Source organism: Dipodomys spectabilis, unplaced genomic scaffold (genome assembly GCF_019054845.1).
Source record: "Dipodomys spectabilis isolate Male_0828 unplaced genomic scaffold, ASM1905484v1 ptg000043l, whole genome shotgun sequence".
In the NCBI taxonomy this organism is placed as follows: domain Eukaryota; kingdom Metazoa; phylum Chordata; class Mammalia; order Rodentia; family Heteromyidae; genus Dipodomys; species Dipodomys spectabilis.
The window spans coordinates 26,423,740-26,443,154 of NW_024870720.1; the positions used below are offsets into that span (position 1 = coordinate 26,423,740).

Sequence of the window (19,415 nt, forward strand, 5' to 3'; positions counted from 1 at the left end):
TTCTCTCTGATTTAGCTTTCATCCTAATCTTAAAACAACAGAAGATTAAACTTGATTTTGAGGACCGTCTAATAAGGGTATGATCGGATAAAATTTAACATGACATGTGCTACCTTAGAGGTGAAGCTTTGCTATTTGTTTCATTTACTTATTCCACTTCAATATTTTAGCTCTTTTCTCATACTAAATCTTTATTTTTCCCAAAAGGCTTATGAAAATTTTGGAGAAAAAATGTTGCTGCTTCAGTGCAGAAATAGAATCTCTTTTCCTAAACTACATAACTTGGTGAGTATTTTCATTTTTTCCCCAGTACTTATTCTATCAAACTATCAAGTCACACTATCTAAATATGTAAAAAGACCCTAAGAGCATATGTGTTCACAGATGAAAGAAGTAAAAACTTAAATGATCATGGTACTTCATAGCAATCATGATTATTTCAAATTCAAAGAATAATCATAGACTTTTATCCAATCATGTGCTTTTTTTTCCCACTTTTAAAAATAGGCATTTATTGTGACTTGTTCCTTTAAAAGTACCCTAATGGTAATGTGTTCACCAATCATCTACTTTTAAAGGTAGACCATATCTTAAAAATCATCTGACAAAATATACTATTTTACAAAAGAGAAAATAAGTAATTTTTATATTTGTAAAATAAAGACCATAGTTATCATTGTGAAACATACTGTAGAGATTAAATAGATAACTAACCAAATAAACATCCAAAAGTACTCAAAATATTGATCCACATTTTAGAAATGTTTAGAAAGAAAACCTCTCAAAGAATTTTTTTTAGCCTCTGTATGTTGTACTAATTTCACAGTACTAAATATATCTATACTACACACACATATTTCAGCTCCTTGTCTAACAAGGAGATAAATTTACATTTCTGCCTATTTCTTCTGGTCAAATCCTTCAACAGAAAGTCTTTTTAAACGTAAAACAGTGGTAGTACTAGTAGTAGTAGTGATGATGATGATGATGATGATGATGATGATGATGATGATGATGATGATGATAATTTTTAAAAAGAGAAATAGAAGAATGGAAAAATAGGATTCTGAAATTTTCTATTTTATTTAATTAGATTGTTAATTAACTTCTATACAATGGAATGTTGTCTATAGCATCTTAGAAAGTACTGCAAAGTCCTCAGTTTGAAGTGTGTGCTGATTGAAACATTATTCTGTATAATGAGTATAGTTGGACATCACTATGTCTTTCTAGCAACTTGATAACTTCCTAATTTTTAATTCCCACATTTTATTGTTAAGAACGATTTTCTTAGCATCGTTGTGTTCTTTCCTCCTTTCTCTCCCCCCTTCCTCCCCCTTTCTCCACTTTCTCCTATTTTTCCTTTTTAATCTGGTTTCTTTGAGTAATAACTATTTAGTAGTTTCTTAAAATAGACAGCAGACACTTCTTACATTTCTCTTCGCTACTTGACAAAGTGAGCTTCTAAGTAACCACAGTAATCTAAGCATAATTATTTTGTAGTTCAAAAATAATATTCAGTTTTGTTTTTAGGTACCTAGTGGGAAAATGAAGATTTTCCTGGTCTTTCTAGGTCTGCTTGGCAATTCCGCTGCGATGCCAGTGAGTATTTCTTAAAGTGTTAGGCTTTTCTTTGTTTCTGTTGTTGCGTAGCTGGGGAATCATTGTTGGGATTATTTCAACTGATATTTTGCATTTGTCATTGATATTCTTTCAGTTCCAGATGCCCATGCCCCGAATGCCTGGATTTAGCAGTAAAAGTGAGGAGGTATGTATGCTTAGTATCTGAGGCTAAGTTAGAGTCTAGAAATTCCTTTAAAAGTGAAAATACCAGTGGAGGAACAAAGGGTGAACAAATTCAGCAGTAGTACTAACTAGACACTATGATGAAAATGAACTGTATAATTTGCAAGTGGGGATAAGAGCGAAAATCTGGGAGAGAGCAAAGGAAGGGGTGACCTTGTCCAAAAAGAAATGAACTCATTACCTGACTTACGTAACTGTAACTCCTCTGTATATCACCTTTATAGTAACAAATTTTTAAAGAAAAAAATGAAAATACAGGTAAATTTTCTAACTATTCTAATGCCCATGATAAAAGTGAGGGAGAATTGAAAGTCTTAAACTCTCAAATCAAGACAAAGTAATAATTGCCCTAATATGATCCTATTTGTGCTTTCAATATTGTTAAGATGCTATATTTTATAATATATTTTCAATTTAATATCTTTTTGTAATATCTGAAGATATCTTTTCAAGATAAATGTAAATTTATGCTAAAATTAATTGACTAATTTAGCTAGCTTGTTGGTAACTTTGTTACCCAGTTATTTATAGCAAAGGTGGTTAAAAGTAGATACTTAAGTATATAAATATATTTTATATAACTCATTATCAATAACCAAATTCAACATACATCAGAAAGAAAATTCATCTTAGAATTACTTTGTTCCCAATTCTGAAGTTCAAATTAACAGAACACTCAAAAACTTCAAAGTAAACCACAAGTTTGTTTTCTATTATTCTATATTGATTCTGCACAAAATGAAATTCTGACTTAAATATTAAAATGCCCTACATTTTTTAAATTTATTTATTGTTATTGTAAAAGTGATGTACAGAGGGGTTATAGTTACATATATCAGATAAAGAATACATTTCTTTTGAGCAATGTCACCCTTTCCCTACATTTTTTAATGAATACTCATGTTAAATTCACGTATAATTAGTAAAAGTCATTATAAAAAACATGACTTAAAATAAGAAAATTGACATTTCTTAAAATTTAGATAAAAGCATTTTGTGTGTTACATTAATAGATTCCTTTCATTGCAGATGATGCGTTATGGTCAATTCAACTTTATGAGTCCTCCATATGTAAGTTCTTTTTTATATTATTTCTGCAGACTTTTTATTTATATTCAGATAGCTGCTATATGGTTTATCTTAGGTAACAAAGACAGTAAGAGCCATCTATGGGCTTTAATTATGCTATAATCACTATAAAAATAATTTTGTTGTACCTTCATGTAAGATTTTTTCCTTATTTAACACTATTGTCTTTTACTACAAATAAAAAATATCTATTAATTGTAAGAATTTTTCGTATCCAACAAAAATATAGTTCTGGGAATATATCACAGAAGATATGTTCACAGTAATGACAATAAAAAAATAATGAAGTGGGGAGCTGAGATGGTGGCTCAGTGGTAGAGCGCTTGCCTTGCATGCCTGAGGCCCTGGGTTCAATTCCTCAGCACCCCATAAGCAAAAAGAAAAAAGCCGGAAGTGGCACTGTGGCTCAGGTGGTAGAGCGCTAGCCTTGAACTGAAGAGCTGAGGGACAGCATCCAGGCCCAGAGTTCAGGTCCCACGACTGGACCCAAAAAAAATTTTTTTTAAAAAATAATGAAGTAAGTGTTATTAGAAGAGTAAATTTTATTTGGAGTATCTTGAAAAGTAAAACAAAAGGTGTGAGCTTTTATTTTATTAAAATAAATGTTGGTTAACATGTCACTGTATTCTAATCCTCAGAACAAACTAATGCAAGAATTGCATCAAGCATCAGTTGGAATGTTCGCAAAATTTGTCTGACAAAATTGTATAGTACAAATGAGAACATAGCATGTCACTTTCTTGTGGTATTAACATAAATGGTCCCTCTTTTTCACACCTTCTTTCCTGGTTTTAGTGCTTTTGCCAGTGAGATGAAATTTTTGCCAACATAACATTCTAAAATCCTTCATTTTAATGCAAGATTTACAATATTGTCTTCCATTAGTTCTATAATCTTTGCACTGTAATATGAATATCCAATAGATAATAAAAGAATAAGTTTAGGTCTGGGGAGGTGGCTTAGGGGTAAAGTGCTTGTCTAGTATGCATGAAGCCCTGAGTTCAATTTCTCAATACCACATAAACAGAAAAAACCAGAAGTGGCACTGTGGCTCAAGTGGTAGAGTGCTAGTTTTGAGCAAAAGAAGCTCAGGGACAGTGCCCAGGCCCTGAGTTCAAGCCCCACAACGGCAAAAAAAAAAGAGTAGCTCTGGAGGCCAGCCTGGGCTACATAGTGAGACCTTGACTCACACACACACACACACACACACACACACACACACACACACACACACACACACACACACACACACAAGAGCAAGTTTAAAAACACAAAGTTTAGCATCAAATCAGGGTGAATATTTGAATGGGAACTAACTGATTGTAACTTACATCACCTAATGAATTAGTAATTTAAGGTTATAACTACTTTGTTTTCCTGTCCAATCTAGTGGACCCATCTCTAACAAAGGAGCATATGAACAGATATAGGTGTTTACACAGACATAATTTTTAGACTTTCTTTTTTTGTTGTTCTGCTTTTTCTGTTTTTGCTTTGCAAACTCACTTCCTGTATCTTTTGTTTGGGGGTTTTTTCTTCCATCTGACCTATAATAAATCACATGGGTTTTAACTTTGACATCAAAGTCTGTAATTTATTTATACTTCTTATGCCTGTATCAGGGTTGCAGATTTAGAAAATCACTGTCAAATATTTAAACGAAAACTAAATTCTGCCTTTCAGTTAGTTGTTTGGTTTCCTGGAAAACTGAAGTTCATTTTGCAAAACAATAATTAAAGAAGTTCTGCTAAAGTTAAAGTTTTCACTGTTAAGCTCCATAGAATATTTTCTTCCCCATAAGTCTTTTTAATTCCTTGGCAGGATTTTGGAGACTGACATTAGAAGGTAGAGAGTCTGCCTCTCGAACCTGATGTAATTTCATTGTCTTTGCATCTCTTTCAGATGGCACCTATGATCCCTTATGGAAATGGCTTGCAGTTTCCCCAGCAGTTCCCACAGTTCCAGATGCCTATGTGGCCTCAGCCACCACCTAGTGCATGGCAGAATCCCCCAACACCCAAACACCAGGGCAACAATGACCATACCCCAGACACTCAAAAACCCAACCAGACTGAGACAAACACTCCAACGCAGAAGCAGCCTTCAACATCACCACCACATGAACCAACTCAGGGCAAAGAGGAGGCTCCACCACCTCAGGTGAGACTTGAACCAAAAATTACAAATCAGTCATGAAAAGACTATGATTTGAAAAGGATTTGGGGGGCAAAATCCCTGAGTACATATTGCTTCATAGCTACATACATACTTCTTCCGAAATTAAATGTAAGTATCATTCCATGATAATACAATATTCACTTTAGATATTTACCTAAAACTGCCAAAAGACTTAATGCCAGCCTTGTTTTTTTCTAAAGTACCCAAGTATTACTACCTTAAAGAAAATCCCTTTAAAATATGGAGTCATCATGGAATAAGAGTATAACTGTAATAGTCAAAGACAAAGGTTCAAGTTCTATCTCCAGCCCTTATTGGATGTATGAGCCAGCCATTTCACCTTTCTACACACAAGTTCCCCATGAATAATCTAAGTGGCCTCTAAGTTCTTTTCAGAGCTATGCTTCAATGAAAGTAGTCACACTACTCTCCTACTTCAGAATGACATCATACAGTTATGAAGATATGCAAATGGTTTCTCAAATATCATTCTAAGTAGAATATAAAAAATACTAACTTTGGGTAATGTATTATCATGAATTGTTACAGATATAGGTTATCAAAAATGAATAGAATGTGTTTGTGAATTTAACTAAGCATCACTATCCCACATTACTGTAAAATTTGTGAAATCACAATAAAGAATTTGCAAAAAAATAATGAATAGAACAATACTCTCAGGTCTAGCCATGAGGAGGCTGAGGTCTGAGGGAATGCCAGTAAGACTCTTATCTCCATTTAACAAGAAAAAAAGTCAGAAGCGGAACTGTGCTCAATTGGGAAAGCACTAGCCTTGAGCAAAGAAGCTCAGGGACAGCATTCAAGCCTTGAATCCGAGACTGGCACCAAATAAAAGAGATACTTTTAGACTTAGACTTGAATATTAGTTTGTTGTTTTGTTTTGCTTTTGTTTTTGTTCATACCAGTCCTGGGGCTTGAACTCAGAACCTAGACCCCATCCCTGAGAGCTTCTTTTGCTCAAGGCTAGTGCTCTACCACTTATCCACCATGCAATATCTGGATTAATCTGAGTAGTTTATTGGAGATAAGAGTTTCACTACTTTTCCTCCCAGGTTGGCTTTCAACCATGATCCTCAGATATCAGCCTCTTGAGTAACTACAGGCATGAGCCACCAATGTCCAAATTGAACTCTAGTTTAAATCATTTCCCTGCCACAAGGTTTTGGGCAAGTGACATCATTTCTCTGAGACTCAGAATCTTAAGTAAAATGGAAATATGAATGTTACATATCTAAGTAGTTTACATCTTTAAAAAATGTTTTGGAAGGGGGAAGTAGGTAGAAGGGAATAGTACAGGAAGTATGCATGCATGGAAATATTACAATGGAATTCCCCTTGTACAATTAACATATGACCATAAAAAAGAATAGTACATATCTTTCATGGTTATCTGAGAATTTAACAATGTAAAATGCTCATGATAGTGCTTACATCATGTTCCATAGCTGATGTTCAATAGTGCTAATTATTATTATCTTTGCTCAAAAATACACACTGAGAGAAGAGAAAGAGACTAGTGTAAAAGAAAATATAACCCCTCGAGTTTCAAATATAAACAACTGATTAATCTGATTCATTTTTTCATTTATTCTTCTTATTTCCAAATAACTCTGATTCTTCCTTTTTCTAGCCGTTTCCACCATTTGGCAATGGGCTATTTCCCTTTCAACAACCACCATGGCCAATTCCACAGGTAAGAATTTTTTTCTTTCTTTCTTCCTTGCCTTCTTTCTTTCTTTTTTCTCTTTCTTTCTTTTTTATTTATTTTTGTTTGGTTGGTTTTATTTCTTTGGCAGTCATGGGGCTTTGAACTCAGGGGCTGGATACTATCTATACCTGAGCTTTTGTGCTCAAAGCCAAAGCTTTACCACTTTGAGCGACAGTACCACTTCTGGTTTTCTGGTAGTTACTTGGAGATAAGAGTCTCATGGACTTTCCTGACCAGGGTTGCATATGAACCCCAATCCTCAGATCTCAGCCTCCTGAGTAGCTAGGGTTACAGGAATGAGCCACCCGTGCCTAGCTTTACACTAGAAATGAAAGATAATATTCGCAGGTTATATCTTAAGTAATAAAGTTCATTCACTGCTAGAATGCTATACCAAACAGTAGAGAGTATGAAACAATACCATCACATCAAAAATTATTCAGGAAAATATCTAATAAAGAATTTTTTTAAGAGTTAAGTATGTTGACACATAGCTGTAATCCCAGCTCTTAGGAAGGCTAAAACAGGAAGAATTCAAGATTGAAGAGACTATATAAGGAATTCAGGTTCAGCTTGAGTAAGGTAGGGAAACTTTGTCTTAAACAAGTAAGTCAGTTAATTAAGTTTTTTAGCTGGTACTAGAATATGAACACGGGACCTTGCAACTGCTAGGCTTGCTTGTTCTGGTGGCACTCTGCTGTTAGGTAAATTAAATAGGCAACCAAAGAAAGGGAGAGCAGCACATGGTATTCAGGCAGGGGAAAGGTTTATTTTCGAGCTGCAGGCTGCCTCTGGTCACGTTGGCAGCCCTCGCAGCTGGGGGAAAAAAAGATTGAACCACAGCAGGGGCCAGGGCTTATCAAGGCCAGGGGTTGGTGGACAAGGTTTGGCCACACCAGATGTGGATGTGACCTTGGGTGGGGGGGAGGGGGGGAAGATTGACTGCCTGCAAGTGTGCCAGTTACCTAGGTACTGGGGAGACTTAACCAAAAGGAGGGAGGAGTCTGCTCACCTTCCCAAGGCCGACCTTACATCTGCAGCTTGAGTCATATTGGCTGGTTCTTTTGAAGACGGAGTCTCATGAACTTTTCTGCCTACATTGGCTTCAAACCAACATGCTCTGAATCTCAGCCTTCTGAGTAGCTACCGTTATAGGCATAAGCCACTGATACATGTGTAGATTAAGATTTTGAATAAAAATTTTTAATTGCTAGCATGACCACCATTTAAATTACTGGACAGCCATTGATTATCAATTAACAAGTTAATTTTAAAGGTTTGTGTTACTCTATTCTATTCTCTGGCTTCTTTAAAAGATTCAAACTAACAACGATTAGTCCTATTTAATGTAATGGAGGGACTTTTTTGCTTTTTTTGTCAGTCGTGGGGTTTGAACTCTGGGTCTGGGCGCTGTCCCTCAGCTCTTCAGCTCAAGGCTAGCACTCTACCACTTGAGCCACAGTGCCACTTCCAGTTTTCTGAGTGATTAAATTGGAGATAGGAGTCACACACACTTTCTTGCCCCAACTGACTTTGAACTGTGATCCTCAGATCTCAGCCTCCTGAGTAGCTAGGATTATAGGCCTGAGCCACCACAGCGGTAATAGAGATACTGATATAAAATGAAGTTTGAAAAACATTTAGTAAGTTATGATTAGAGTAAGATTTTTCCATCTTATCCTATCTTTAATAGCCATAGATATATAAAGAATCTTACAAAATATACGAACTTTCAAATTTTAAAATCAGATAATAAAATGTAATACTGAAAATATATGACAGGCATTATATGAAGTCAAATAAATTATTTGAATTAAAGAAATAATTAAGACTAGTTATTGAAAAAAACTAAATGTCAAGAAATACCTAGAATAAAAAATATTTGATGGCTTTTCATTCCACGATGGCAAAAGTTTTTCCTTGCCTACAACTCTATAATCAAGAGAACTTTTTATCAATAAGGAGAAAGAGTTCCTTTACTTTTTTGTCTTAAAACATTAACTTCTTTTTACTGGCCACAGTGAACTAAGGAAACTAAGGAAGTTCTAGGTAAAGCTCAAAAGCAGTATAACTCTCACAATGAAGTATCTTATTAAGCTCACTGACTAGAATTTCTTGAAAGCCTGTTTGAACCAATGAAGTGTCTTATTAATCTCATTGACTAGAATTTCTTGAAAGCCTGTTAGAACCAAACAACCTTTTCTAAACTCTCCAACTTTATAACACTTTATAACAACTGAGCAAACACTGAATTTCCAAATATCTAATCTAATCTAATATCACTCAAGTGTGTGTGTGTGTGTGTGTGTGTGTGTGTGTGTGTGTGTGTGTTTCCCTCTTCCCTTCCTCTTTCCCTTGTAAGGTAAGGTATGATATGTGTTTGGGAGTTAATGAGTGTTTGAGATAGCAGGATAGGGTGGTTTCTAAGAGTTGTAGACACACAGATATTTAAAGAAAGATAATCTAGGACCCATCTGAAGCCTTGCATTTATCCATAGTCACTAATAGATCATCTTAATAGTCAAATAGTGAGAACCAGTGACTTAGAAGCTAAAAGATCACAGTATTCACATGTAAATCAAGATGAACTTCCATCTTACACATAAATAGCAGCAAATGGTTTCCTCCTGTGTTCACTGCAGTTTTTTACCTTTCAGAGGGTACCACCACCAGGGTTTGGACGTCCACCTCTCAGCAGTGAAGATGGAGGAGGAGTAAGTTTAAGTAAAGCTACATTCTCCATTAAGAATTACAGGCTCCTGCCTGTAATTCTACCAACTCAGAAGGCTCAGATCTGAAGATCAGGGTTAGAAGCCAGTTCAGGCAGAAAAGTCTGTGAAACTCTTATCTCCAATGAACTACAAAAAAAAAAAAAAAAAAGCCAGAAGTTGGGCTGGGAATGTGGCTTAGTGATAGAGTGCTTGCCTAGCATGCATGAAGCCATGCGTTCAATTCCTCAGAAAAAGCTGGGAGTGGCCCTGTTGCTCAAGTGGCAGAGTGCTAGCCTTGAGCAAAAGAAGCTCAAGGATAGTGCCCAGGCCCTGAGTTTAAGGAAAGGAAAGGAACGGAGAGGAAAGGAAAGGAAAGGAAAGGAAAGGAAAAGGGAAAGAGGAAAGGGAAAGGGAAAGAAAGAGGAGGAGGAGGAAGGAAGGAAGGAAGGAAGGAAGGAAGGAAGGAAGGAAGGAAGGAAGGAAGGAAGGAAGGAAGGAAGGAAGGAGAGAGAAAAAGAAAAGCTGGAAGTGAAGCTGTAGCTCAAGTGGTAGAAAACTAGCAAAGAAGCTCAGAGGATAATGTCCAAGCCCTGAGTTCTGAGTTCAAGTCCCAGGACTGGCAAAAAAGAAAGGGAGAAAGACAGACAGACAAAGAGAAAGAGAAGAAGGAAGGAAGGAAGGAAGGAAGGAAGGAAAAAGGAATTGCAATCTATTAGCTTATTCCTGTAGACTCAAATCTAATAAGAAAGGAAAATGCAACTTAAAGGAACTGAGCCAGAGACCTAAATAAAATGTAATATATCATTTCTTTTCTACATTTATTTCAGAGATCTCTCACATAATTATAAATGAAACTAATAGGGTTTGAGTTTTTTGTTTTCTTTTGTGCCAATAGAAGGGCTTGAATTCAGGGCCCAGGTACTAACCCTCAGTTTTCTCACTCGAGGCTAGCACTCTATCACTTGAGCCATCCTCTACTTCCTAATTTTTGGTGGTTAATTAATAATAAGAATCTTTCAGATTTTTCTGCCCAAGTTGGCTTTGAACCATGATCTTCATATCTCAAACTCCAGAGTAGCTAGGATTACAAGCATAAGTCACTGGCGGCCAGCTAGATGTTTTAAAGGTTGATACTAGACTCAGTATTAGACAGTAAATAAAAAGACAAAAAATAAGAATATCTTAAAATGATATCCTGAGAATTAAATGATCATTTAAGTACCTCATTGTACAAGTAAATTGAATCTCAGAAAAGACAAACTACCAATTTGACCCCCTAGGTTACAGGACAAATTGGACCAAAAACCTCACTCTTAAAATATCCTGTCCAAGGCTGGGAATGTGGCTTAGTGGTAGAGTGCTTGCCTTGCATGCATGAAGCCCTGGGTTTGATTCCTCAGTACCTCATAAACAGAAAAAGCCAGAAGTGGCACTGTGGCTCAAGTGGTAGAGCACTAGCCTTGAGCAAAAGAAGCTCAAGGACAGTGCCAAGGCCCTGAGTTCAAACCCCAGGACTGGCAAAAAAAAAAAATATATATATATATATATATATACATATATATATATATGTGTGTGTGTGAGTATATATATATATATATATATATATATATATATATATATATGTCCTATCCAATAGGCTGTTTCTGCTTTTTTACTGAATCATTCCAGGAAAAGAATCAAATAGATTTCATACAGTGCTAAACTGTATGAAATACCGTAGCATTGTTCAATCAGGTAAGTCAATATAGTGATTGTAACATGGCACCCTACCCTGGAGCTTACTTCCTCCTTTTTATTAAGTATTTAAGGTAAATACAGAAACCAATAAGCTGATGAAGGCAGGGAAAAAACACAATGAATTCTTAAAATACTGATATTGAAGATTAATAAGTCAGTAACAATACAAGGTGCTTTCTAAAGATTGTTATGAAATATTCAAATAAAAATAATTCAGATAACTGCATACAACCTAACCTAGAAATTGGCATTTCAGATTTTCACAAACAAAATTAAAAAGTGAAACAGAATATCCTAAGCAGTTAACAAAGCCATTAACTCTGTATTCTACCTCTTGAGGACACTGTACAATTTCCTGCATGATGTTAGAGATATCTTCTTACCTGTCTGTTTCATTATCTATGTCTGCAAATGAGGATAAAAATACCTTTTTTCAAGCTCAGCACCAGTGGCTCAAGCCTATAATCTAGCTACTCAGGAGGCTGAGATCTGAGGATCACGGTCCAGAGCCAGCCCAGGCTCTTAACCTCAGAAAAGCGGAAATGGTGCTGTGGCTCAAGTGGTAGAGTGCTCGCCTTGGGCTGAAGAGCTCAGGGAGAGCACCCAAGCCTAGAATTCAAGTCCCATAACCGACAAAAAAAACAAAAAACAAAACACTTTTTTCTATAGTGCATTTAAGATTAAAAACTAGAGTTTTAGGGGCTGGAAAAGTGGCTCAGTGATAGAGCGCTTGTCTTGCATGCATGAGGCCCTGGGTTCAATTCCTCAGCACCACATAAGCAAAAAGAAAAAAGCCGGAAGTGGCTCTGTGGCTCAAGTGGTAGAGCACTAGCCTTGAGCTGAAGAGCTGAGGGACAGTGCCCAGGCCCAGAGTTCAGGCCCCATGACCCGATCCAAAAAAAAACAAAAAACAAAAACTAGAGGTTTAGAGGCAGCTCAGAAGAGCTTGCCTGTCATGTGCAAGGCCCTTGATCTGATCACCAACATCATGAAACAAACAAAAATAAAATGCCAGACAAATACAAAAAAAGTGACAGGCCAAGGCTGTGATGATTAAATCATTCATTAACTGATAAAATAATAAACTAAGCACTTCATACTGTTCAGGAAGACTCATATAAAAATATTTTCATTCAGGCTGGGAAGGTGGCTCAGTGGTAGAGCGCTTGCCTTGCATACTGGAGGCCCTGGGTTCGATTCCTCAGCACCACATAAGCAAAAAAGAAAAAAGCCAGAAGTGATGCTCTGGTTTAAGTGGTAGAGCGCTAGCCTTGAGCTGAAGAGCTGAAGGACAGCACCCAGGCCCAGAATTCAGGCCCCATGACCGGACCCACAAAAAATATATATATATTTTTTTTCATTCAAAATTTTACATAGAAAAAGCTAGTGGGAGAATCCAAAGAAAATAAGTAACCGATATCGAGTATAATGATCATTGTGGCCGAACTCTGCACTGCCATGTACACTCATGAGTAGAAGCTATACCAAATTCTGCCCACTGAAGTCAGGACACAGAGGTTAATAGTCAAGGTATGTCTTGAAATATGGAATGAGGTATATGCCAGGAGATATAAACATGTATTTGGAAAAGCTGGATATGAAGAAGCCATTTTCAAACAAAATTAAGTACTCAAAGAACTAATAAAATTTATGATTTGCAAGGCCAGAAAGTACAAGTGGGAGGAAATAAGGTTGAATGTTATGTCTGGAACTATTATTAAAATAGTGTATATATAATATTATACATATGTTATAAAATAATTATATAATACTGTTTAGGTACTCAGCTAGTTCCAAGCGCTACTTTTTTTTTTTCTGTCAGTCTTGGGGCTTGAACTCTGGGCCTGGGTGCTGTCCCTCAGCTCTTCAGCTCAAGGCTAGCGCTCTACCACTTAAGCCACAGCACCACTTCCAGTTTTCTAGTGGTTTATTGGAGATAAGAGTCTCACAGACTTTCCTGCCTGGGCTGGCTTTGAACTTCAATCCTCAGATCTCAGCTTCCTGAGTAGCTAGGATTATAGGCATGAGCCACTAGCACCTGGCACACTATCTTTTTGACCCTCATGAAAAACTATAAAGTTGATATTTTATTACTTTCTCTGTTTTACAAATGAAGAAAATAAGGTTAGTCAAGAGTCATGGTACTAAAGTTGGTGAAACAAGGATTTCAACTCACCTCTTTAGAGGCCCACTTTCAGTACAAAGTTGCACCACCTTCTGCATTTTGCTAAGGGTTTTAGAGTGTATCCTTGGAGGTAAATAGCTTTACATATCTAAAGAAAAAAATGGCAAAATCATACACTGCAATGCCTAGCCTCCACTCTCTGACTGCCATGGTTAAGGAAGTAAAGGTACAAAGTAGCCAATAAGGAAATTACTATATTAGTTCCAAATAAAGAGATAACGGAAGAAAGGACAGACACATATGAGACGCAAATTAATTGAGGAAATAAAGGAAAGAGTAAAACTTGAAAAACTACATTAACATTCTTGGAGAATGAAATTTGAGGGATGATGAGCCCAGTTCCGGTGCATTCCTTTGGAGATAGTTGTAAAATCTGTAGTGTAGTTTTGCTGAACTAGAGATGTATGCCTGGGGGAATGAGGAGAACATATCCATATCGGGAATACTGGCATGCAAACAGATTGCACAAGGTAAATTTGTAAAATGAAAACAGAAAATGGTTAGAGGATAGCAAAGGTTAAATTAAAAACCTCTTAGATTTAAGACCTAGGCCCAAAATATCAGAAAGTACTATGAGGAAGAAACAGAATTTCAAGAAAGGAACCATAGCCAATGGTATTAAAGCAGCATGTAACTTCTACGATTTCCCTATTATGCTAAAAAAAAAAAAAAAAAATTCCAAGCAAGACCATGGTAGGAAATAAGAATAATTATTGTTTTTCATCTTCTTTCCTGCAGAATCCTTATTTTGGATTTTTTGGATATCATGGCTTTGGGGGTCGCCCTTATTATTCAGAAGAGATGTTTGACGATTATGAAAAGCCTAAAGAAAAAGATCCTCCTAAAGAAGAGAGCCCAGCCACAGAAACCTCAGCTAATTCAACACTGACTGAGACGAATTCTACCCAACCAAATGCAGGAGGGAATCAAGGCGGAAATGACACCAATACAACAGGAAACAGTGCTCCTGGGCAGAACCCTGGAAGCAACCCTACACCTCAAAATAGGGTCTTCCCACTCCCTAGAGTTAATGTTTCAGGTCAGGCAGTTACCAGAAACCAAATCCCATGGAGATCAGGTCAACCAAATATTTATAAAAATTATCCAAATCCTAATATCCGAAATTTTCCTTCAGGAAAACAATGGCATCCCACTGGTACTGTGACAGATCACAGACAGTTTGGGCCTTTCTACCGAAATCAACAGGGTCAAAGGGGTCCTCAGTGGAACTCTTTTGCTTGGGAAGGCAAACAAGCAGCTCGTCCAGGAAATCCAACTGCCCGTCCAGGAAATCCAACCACTCATCTGGGAAATCCAACTGCTCGTCCAGGAAATCCAACTGCTCATCCAGGAAATCCAACTTATCGAAAATCTTACCCTCCTACTTCAAGAGTCAACTATCCCAACTATGTAGGAAATCCAGCGAATTTCAAGAGAAAACCTCAGGGGCCAAATAAGCAACCTGTGGGAACCAATGCTGCTTCATTGGGTCCCAAACAGGGCATTGTTGGCCGCAATGAAAAAATCCAAAATCCAAAGGTAAAGTCACCAGGTCCACAAACCCCGTCTACACAGGCTACACCGGCCCCCTGGAGAAACTCTCAACATTACAGAATTAACAAACCAAATTATAAAGTGCCTCGCCCTGAAGGTAACATGATAGGCCCAAATTTTAATTCTGTTAATCAACGTGAAAACTCCTATTACCCAAGAGGAGATTCCAAAAGAGCACCAAGTTCCAATGCACAAACCCAAAGCCATAATTTACCAAAAGGGATTGCTTTAGAGCCAAAAAGAATCCCTTATGAGTCTGAAACTAAACAGCATGAACCAAAGCAAAATACACACCAACCTGTGTATCCTAAGGAAATCCCTTCTCCTACAAGAGAACGTTTTCCTGCTGGAAGAAATACCTGGAACCACCAAGGAATCCCACCATCCTTTAAGGAATATCCTGGAAGGCAAGAAAAACATTTACCTCATCTGTCCCATGGCTCTAACAGAAATGTTTTCTACCCTAATTATAGCCCTTATTATCCTAGGGAAAACTCATTATACATTGGAGGCAATATATGGGATGAAAGAGTTGATGATACTCCCAAAACTGTGAGGCAACCAGAAAATTCACAGTATGTCATGAATGCTCTAGACCAGAAAGCCACTGTTCATTATAATGAAGAAGACCCAATTGATCCAACTGGAGATGAATCTTTTACAGAACAAAATAAATGGGGTGAGGATGAGATGGACTATAAAGGAGGCTCAAAAATTAGGCTTTTCAAAGGTAAGCAATATGCCTCAAATCAACCAAAGGAATATTTTCCCTATTCCTTGGGTAATCCACCAAAACCCAGGGAAGATTTCCTTTATGGTGAACTTTATCCCTGGAACCCAGATGAGACTTTTCCCTCAAACAGTCCTGGTCCCACTCTATCACCACCGGTGGAGAATGGGGACTATTATCTTACTAATGCTATTGGACAAGAAGAAAGCACTCTCTTCCCTTCATGGAACTCCTGGGACCACAGGATTCAAACCCAAGAGCAAAAAGAAAGAGAGCCATATTTCAACAAAGATTTCTGGGAGCAGTCAACAAATTTACACACAGCTAATCTACCAGACCAAAATGAGAACTATCTCTATCCCAAGAATTCCCCAGTTGGACTTCAGAAAAATCCAACCTGGCATGAAGATGAGAATTTGAACTATGACTTGCAAATTACTAGGTTAACTTTACCAGAAAGAGAACATTTGGCTTTCCCAGATTTAATTCCTCAAATTTACCCATCAAGTCAAAAAGAAGCACATTTATTTCACCAAGGCCAAAGAGGTTCCTGCTGCATTGGTGGCCCCATCGGGCCTAAAGACAATCCAATGGCTCTACAAGACTATACGCCATCCTATAGTCTTGCACTAGGAGAGAAGCAAGACACAAACCCTATGTATACCGAAAGTAGCAATACCAAATATACAAGATCTGTTGTCTCTCCAACAAGTATCCTAACTGATCAGAGAAACAACTCAGAGAAGGAACTGCCTGGAGAAAGCCAAAGCCCAAGTCTTTTTAGAGATCATATGTCCACTATGAGAAGGAATACACCATGTTCTATAAAGAATCAACTGGGACAAATAGGAATTCTGTCCTTTCCTGATGCCAGTACCCTTCAATCAAAGAACACACCTTGTCTCAAAAATGATCTGGGAGAAGATAGAAATAATGATCTGGAACAAATTTTCGAAAGCAACCAGCCTGACAAAAGAACTGTTGACCTTACTCCTGAGCAGCTTGTTATTGGTACACCTGACAAAGATCCCAAACCAGAAGGTATTCAAATGGAAGGAAATGACAACAACAGGGAAGAGCAAAGACCACCTAATATCTTGAAGGTACCATGCCTTGGCTCCAAATTAACAAAGCTTCATTCCTCCACCACAGCAACTCCATCTAGCAATGGAAGGCAAAGCCTAACTGATAGTGATCTTTCTATGCCAACTGAAAGTCCTAATACATTAGTTGGGTTAGCTACAGGGGAACAATTTAAGAATATAAATGGAGACCAACTTAATGCAGATAAACATACTTCATTTGAATCCTTTCAAGGAGGTATCAATCCACAGGACCAAGTAGAAGGCTGCTTATTACTTCAGGCCTAGGGATTCTTTTAACCAAGCATTCTTAGGGGAAGGAAAATAATATTCTATACCAACGGTTCCCCAACTTTTTTTCCCAAGAGTTAAGTATCCCCTTGGTGATCCTTTAGTGTTTCTTCATTCCAGTAGTAGTGGAATAGTGGCTTAAGTGGAGCTAATGAGATTAGGCCTCTTTGGAGTGGGTGAATCCAGCTCTGTCACAAATTAGTGAAGACCTAAAAGAAAGTACAAAAGCCATAACCACTTCTGCCTTGAAACTTGGAAGCTACTTGTCTGAGTTTCCTTTTGCTTTCTGATTCCACCTTTTTCTCTCAAAAGTCCCTGTTTGCAAAATTATCTGGTTTTGTATGTTAAAGGCAGACGAACAATCCATTTTGTGTATGGAGATCTATATACCAGTATAATCCTGATGCACTGTATATTTTATTTTCTTGCATTTATTTTTTGTTGTTTTTTCCTAGTTAGTATTCTTTGTACTCTCTTTATCATTTCCTTTCTTGCCATTGTTCCTTCTTTCTTTCTCACCCATTCTATAGTTAGCTTTCTATTTTTCTCCCCATCTTTCTATCACTTCTATACAAGGATAACTATTGCTAACTACAATTAGTCTTTTATATTCACTTCCTCCACTTTCTTTCCATCCTCTTGTTCTGGCTCCTAATGTGTCACTTGACAATCAATCCCTTTCAGTTATTCACCTTCACTCTTCCCCCTTTCTCAATTCTACTACTCTCCCGTTTTTATTTCTTGGCCCAGCCAATCCATTACTGTAAGATATATTTGACATAGCACATACTGATACTTTTTTTTAAATCTTCTCACGATCTCTACCAGGTAGACAGCTCAATTGAAGTAATATATTCCAGGAGAAGAGAAGACAGTTACCAGAATTAGATAGTTACCAGAATTAGAAGCCTAGGGCAAAGACTTAGGAAAGTAGGAAATGAAGAACTAAAGAAACTGTCACTGTGGAACTGATTATCCAGAAAAAACACTGGGACTTGCCACATCCCATCACCAATTCACAATTTCAGAATCCATAGAATCTTATGCAGATAAAACCCTCAATATATTTAGCGTTACTAGTTCAGAATAAATTATTCTAACAATGTATACTACTACTAACATGCTTATTTTTCATGTCCTTGTAGAATTATTCACAGACACAGTTTCTTGGTATCTTTAATAAATAGTGTAAATTATTTTGTAAAGTAGATATTTCTATGTTGTCTTGAGTTTTATTATTATTTTTATTACTGTTAAAGGCATTTTGGCCTATTATTTGGATATTTGCTTGCATAGAGGGGATTTCTTTGAAAGCTACCTTTTAACTCTGTGACATTTCTAAGGAGAAAATTTTCTGAGACAGATTTCATAAAATCTCAGAGATCTGGGAAATGCACTATCACAAAAAACCTAAGGAGGATAATCCTTTCTGAAGTTTTCATTAAATTTACTAAAATATCTATCAGTGTCTTGTCCATAGAAAGTGCCAGTAAACTTTACTGATTGATTTTTGAATGGCTTTCAATATTTGCACAAAAACACTATAGTCTGCTTTCCTTGCAAGTAAAAGTTTGAATGTTAAATTAAGTGATGCATCATATATATATATATATATATATATATATATATATATTCACTAACATTTACATCATAGAATTGTAAATTATTTATGCCATCCACTAATCTATTCAATTCTTCACCACACTGTCAGCTTTATACTTTAATCATGTGTCAAAAATCATTAACTTCTTCTGTATAAAACTATTCCTTAAGAATTACCCTCTCAAAATAAAATTATATTTGAGTGTTTTTTCAAATGACTTTTTAAAGTCTCTTTGTGAATACTTTCATTGTACATACTCTATATTTTATCAAAATATAACCCACATAGTTGTTTTGAAAAATACTTTGAGACCCCTAAATCCACAAGTACCTCTGCTTGAATTATCATCTGGGGCTTCTATTATTTTAAAAAAATATAAATTGTCTGACCAAGAGTATCTAATGCATTTGAAAACATAGTTAAAAAAAGAGGGGGGGGGGGAATGTCCCTGTAGAAAATGACTCTTCTCAGCACAAGGATGCTTCTGTAAGCCTGGAGAGTAGACCTGAGTGCCTTACATTACAAAGGTTATCCAATCTGTGTGTCCCAGTTAAATGATTCATAACCCTTTAAAATCTGCTCTAAAGTTAAGGTACATAAAATAAAGATAACAGGCTCTGAAAATAATTCCTCTCTCATTTTTCATAATGCTGGATATCAGTCCCAGGGCCACCTTTTTTACAGTGATGGATGTCAATCCATCTACAGCTACACAGGTGC

At 36.7% G+C, this 19,415-nt stretch overlaps 1 protein-coding gene across 1 annotated transcript; it reads left to right on the forward strand.

The window, feature by feature from the left end:
• The first annotated feature begins 231 nt into the window (after positions 1-231).
• Positions 232-18,660, forward strand: Enam (enamelin). Its single transcript, XM_042678281.1, has 9 exons — positions 232-285; positions 1,534-1,602; positions 1,724-1,768; positions 2,836-2,877; positions 4,798-5,055; positions 6,725-6,787; positions 9,460-9,516; positions 14,174-14,696; positions 14,766-18,660. The coding sequence occupies exons 1-9, from the start codon at positions 232-234 to the stop codon at positions 17,087-17,089; spliced, it is 3,435 nt and encodes a 1,144-aa protein (XP_042534215.1). The 3' UTR covers positions 17,090-18,660.
• Positions 18,661-19,415: the final 755 nt, after the last annotated feature.